This window comes from Schistocerca nitens, chromosome 5, assembly GCF_023898315.1.
Source record: "Schistocerca nitens isolate TAMUIC-IGC-003100 chromosome 5, iqSchNite1.1, whole genome shotgun sequence".
Taxonomy (NCBI): Eukaryota; Metazoa; Arthropoda; class Insecta; order Orthoptera; family Acrididae; genus Schistocerca; species Schistocerca nitens.
In genome coordinates, this window is record NC_064618.1 from 188,477,047 (window position 1) to 188,482,364 (window position 5,318).

At 37.8% G+C, this 5,318-nt stretch overlaps 1 protein-coding gene across 1 annotated transcript; it reads left to right on the forward strand.

The window, feature by feature from the left end:
* Nucleotides 1-3,655: 3,655 nt before the first annotated feature.
* On the forward strand, nt 3,656-4,784 carry LOC126260332 (uncharacterized). The gene is made up of 2 exons (XM_049957656.1): nt 3,656-3,841; nt 3,927-4,784. The coding sequence occupies exons 1-2, from the start codon at nt 3,656-3,658 to the stop codon at nt 4,782-4,784; spliced, it is 1,044 nt and encodes a 347-aa protein (XP_049813613.1).
* Nucleotides 4,785-5,318: the final 534 nt, after the last annotated feature.

Consider the following 5,318-nt stretch of genomic DNA (forward strand, 5'->3'; position numbering starts at 1 on the left):
ATGCTTCGATTCTCTTCTGTTCTGATTTCACTACCATACAATGCTGTGCTTCAATGGTACATTTCCAGAAAATTCTTCATCAAATTATTGCATGTGTTTGGTACTAGTAGACTTCCGTTCAGCGAGGGTTTTCTGTTATCTGGGTATCAAAATATTTTAACGCCGTCTATTTCGTGATCCTCAGTTCTCCCCTGATATACGGCAAAATTTTCGTTCTTTGTGCCTCTCAAATTCGATAGCCAGGTATAGTTATCTATTCTACCAATCGAAAAACTTCATGAGAACTTTTGTCATTTTTCCATAATTCCTTCCGTCTTCGTCCTAAAAGATACTTTTGACTGATGTTACATGGATCATGATTGAAGACGTATTTGCGGGGTATCGTTAATTCTTGGCAATTTTCAGTGAACCATTGTATTGAGGAAGGTGGGTTATTGATGGAAAATATAGCTTTATTAACGATTTTCCACTGTTTTCTGAGAGTATTCTTTTTCTCAAACAGCTTGCGTTGCAGCTGTGATACACTGAAGTCCACAACACGCTACCAGAACCTTTAGCAAATAGCACCACCTACATATGTAATACATTTTTCTTAACTTATAAATCTGCTTCAGCAACTGCCGTTATCAGATAGCAAAAAGTTTTGCACCTTAAGAATAAAGTTCACTGGACCTTGTTCTTGAAGTTCTAAATTTTTTATACCTGATTGTGGCAGTAGGCGAAACGGAGTAGTAAGAACGCTCTAAGGAATTACAGATGGTTTTATACAAAAAATATTCACAATGATCGCAAACGCATATAGCAAACTCACTTCCTCTATTCGTATGTCATCTTCATTGACGTAGAAAAGGATCTTTGACCATTGATTTGCGTTTAGTTTACAGGTGTAAGCAATTGTCAGTTGATCGAATATGTCAGCAGCCCCGTGAGGTCTGTTGTGGCCCAATATTATTTCGGCTCTTTGTCATTTCTGTGACTGATTCGACGATCGTGATGAAATGAAAGGCATTTTAATTAAGGATACAATTCAGTAAAACAGTGCATTGGAGAAGTAAAATAACGAGCTGGGATCTCACTTCTCTTTCTCTCTTATTTATGCTCTTGTTTCAAAGAGCTGACATGGTTGACGAACCGCGCCAATACGAAATAACTCGAAATGAGCACCTTTCAGACCTGCATGGAAGAATTAGAAGCCGAGGCGTTAGGTGGTAAATTTAGAGGGTTACGAGAAGTTAGAGTCGATCCAAGGAGGGTGTACTGGTAGCCAAAGTGGTTAAGGCGGCAACTAGCGATAAACCAGAAAGCCGGTTTGGAGTCGCGGCTTGGCATAAATTTACATACGTCGCTCATTTGTGACAGAATTATGCTTAATACAAATGATGTCAAGGACTTTACATTCAGCGATTTAATTTCAGATTATCTCGGTTATTTGATGAAATAAAACAGAAATTAACACAACTGCTACATTCGGTTTTTGTGATGTATTTTACTGCAACAAGTGAAAATTTATGCCAGACCCATACTCCAAAACGGCGTTCCCGCTTAACGAGAGCAGTCACTTTAAGTGCTTTTGCCACACTAGCACGCTTCTCAGCCATCCCAAATTCTTTGTTATAATATGAATAAAACTAAAGAAAGAAGTTCATATAAACATAGGTTCGCAAATGCTACGTTACAGACTTGCAACTAATAAAAGATTTTGCCTGAAATGTAGCAACTTCGCTGATATGAAGCCATAGAAAAACTGGACGAGGTTAAGGTAAGGCACTATTTCCATATATTTTGTTTTTATTGGTCTGGTGAATCTAATAAAACATGTCCCAGACATGTATCTGCAGTGGTTTTCCGGAACAACCAGACAAGCATCCCGAGAATTAAATTTGTTTACTTCCCATTAAGAATGTACAAACGTTAATCTCATTGTTGACAACAGTTATTGAGTTGTTTCAGTCGTTTCCTAACCTTGAAAGGAGGTAGTTTTCTATATCGATCAGTGAAGAAACGGAATATCAACAGTTTATTTAAGTGGAACTACATAGTAACTGTTGTAGTTTGTAGATTATTTATAAAATAGGGATTCCATTCAAATTTATGACAGAGGAATACACTGATATGGTTTTTATTTATGGCAATTATGATGGTAATGGTACGGCTGCAGTTAACGAATATCGCGTACGTTATCCAACTCGGAGGATTCCGAATGCAAGAACCATTAGTGGAGTATTTCGAATGTTATTGGAGACAGGATCTCTGCCTAGCACTCATAATGAGTACGAGCGCTCGATACGTGAAGACGATGATGAGGACATTACGATGCTGTTCAACGTAGCCCGGGTACCAGTACACGGCGTATCTCTCAACCATTAGGTATTTCACAGTCTAAGGTATGGCCTACACAGAAGTACAACAACCTGTATCCTTAGTATAAAGAAAAAGTGCATCATTTACATCCCGGGACATACTGCCCCTCGCTTGGAGTTGTGAAACTGGTTAAATACTAATCGGCGGTTACACAAATACATTTTACTCACTGATGAGACACAGTTCATTCGAGATGGTATAAACAATTTACATAACGAGCAGGTATGGTCTGAAACAAACCCACATGCAACAGTGCAACACAATTTTCAGCCGCAATTTAGCACAAATGTGTGGTGTGGTATAATCAACACACACTTTATGGCGATACGTACAATTCTTTCAAGAAGAAATGCCCCCCCTTACTCGAAGATGTTCCACTTGCTACGTGATTATTTCAACAAGACGGCGCGCCTCCACATTTCACCAAAGCCGTTACTACACATGTAAATGACCTTTTCCCGCAGAAATGGATTGGTCTTCGTAATCCACTTCTGTTCCTACCAAGATCGCCCGACCTGACGCCAATGGAATTTTTTCTGTGGAGATGGAAGACAGACATAGTTTATGAGGACAAAATCAATACAAGTGAGGCTCTACTTGCTCGCATTATGAATGCAATAGACGAAATTAAGAACAACCTGTGAAACAGACGAGCAATAAAATCTGTTCATACACGTGCAGCTAAATGCATTGAACACGGTGAATGTATCTTTTAACATTGATTGTGAATGTATTGTGAAAGTGATGTACGCTCGCATTATGAATGCAATAGACGAAATTAAGAACAACCTGTGAAACAGACGAGCAATAAAATCTGTTCATACACGTGCAGCTAAATGCATTGAACACGGTGAATGTATCTTTTAACATTTATTGTGAATGTATTGTGAAAGTGATGTACACTGCACAACCTCCTCAACACTAAGCTTTGATTTTTTTTTCGGTTTAATATGAATTCAAGTGTGCTATGTTATTAATAAAAGCAGATTATCTCACATATTCATACAGTTTCAGTTAACGTTATCACCATCATTTCTCCAATATTAAATTCTCTGCAACTTCTGTTGAAAACTTTGTACAATTGACTGCAATAAAAAGAACTGGGCCAAGTAATTAATTAATTTATAGTAGATTACTCAGACAAAAAGCTAAATCAACACAACACATTTGGTTTAACAAACAGTGTTTGCAACGCCAAATTACACCAAAATACGTCTCCTTAAAGTCAAGAGGAACATCCGCCGCAGCAAACAAAGCCGTTGACGTCGCAAGATACACGTGGATAAAGGAAGAAATGAGGAAATGGTATCGTGTTCGTGACAACGTGTGTACACATCTAAAAGTGGTACATATGGCAATCACATCTAAGTTACAGCCGTGTGAGTTCGATGTTTTCGATCGAGAAGTTCGTCAAGGTGTAAGTGATCTTATTCACGACGTATTTTTGCGGCAGAACACGAAATTATCTATGATTAGGAAGGTGAGTGAACCTCTAACCTCAGTTGTGTAAACAAAATTTTTCGCAACGTGTAATTAACTTATCGAATTTGGTTCTGTCCCCAAAGGAACAAAAAGTGCTTGATAAAGGTTTTAAATATGCTCCTCCCCACCCTCCATCAGAAAAACAACTGGATGTTATGAAAGTTGATATTGAATATGCCTTAACGAAAGACACCACTGCAAAATATATAGTTGCCAATGCACTAAAGAACGAAACCAAATTCGTGTGTAACATCCCACAGTCTATTGACTTTCACACCATGAAGTCCTTAAAACTGAAATTACAACACCAAGGTATCGTTGCCACAAAATCTGATAAAGGCAACAGTATTGTGCTTTTGAACAAATGTGATTATGTGGATAAAGTTAATGATTTTCTGAATACCACAGGCTTCCAAATCCTTCCTAAAGACCCTACTAAATTGTTCAAAGAGGATGTTAAATATGCAATCATTTCATGCAAAAGCATATTCTCCGAATTTGAAGTAAAACTGTTAACTAATATGAACCCAGTGCCTCCTAGAATGTACGGGCTTCCTAAACTGCATAAACAAGATGTTCCTATTCGTCCAGTTGTATCATCATTCACTGCTCCATCTTACAAACTAGCCAGTAAACTTGATGTCCTAATTAAGAGCAAGACTAAATTCAAACCAAAGCATGGTATTTCAAACTCTGTGGACCTAGTAATCACGTTAAAAGGTATATCTGTCTCACACAGTGATAAATTAGTATCCTTTGATGTCAGCAGTTTGTTTTCTAACATACCAGTAATAGAATGTATTGACATTCTGACAGAGCTGATGCAAAAGTCTAATGTCAATCCTGAGGAATTGAATGACTTGAGACTGGCCACACAGACCTGCCTTGCACAGAACTATTTCCAGTTCCAAGGCACTCTTTATAAACAATTAGATGGCTAAGCTATGGGTTCCCCTCTTAGTCCACTGTTGGCTGAAATATTTATGGACCATTCTGAACAAAATTTTCTAAGAACAGAATCTTTGAGTGCAAACATCAAATACTGGTTTAGATATGTAGATGATGTCCTGTGTATGTGGACTGGTACTACAAGACAACTCAACACATTCTTTAAAAACCTAAACAGTCAACATAAAAATATCCAGTTCACTATGGAAATTGGCAACAAATCCATAAACTTCTTAGATCTCAACATTAACATCAGTACACACACACATTGTTTCAAAATTTAGAGAAAAACAACAACTACAGACACAGTAATACCTTCTTGCTCACAACACCCCATAGCTCACAAACATGCAGCTTTGCACTCAATGGTACACCGTCTCATATCTATCCCCATGTCCAGAGATGATTTTAAACCAGAGTTAGATACAATAAAATTTATTGCCTCAGCCAATGGCTACAATGCAGTTATTACTGACCACATCTTGCACAGGAAACAAAAACGAAAAATTATACCCCTCCTCTATGCC

Coding starts and splice junctions, on each gene's coding strand:
- LOC126260332 (XM_049957656.1), top strand. CDS start 3,656: ATGAGGAAATGGTATCGTGTTCGTGACAACGTGTGTACACATCTAAAA. Junction 3,842..3,926: donor AATTATCTATGATTAGGAAG/GTGAGTGAACCT, acceptor CTGTCCCCAAAG/GAACAAAAAGTGCTTGATAA.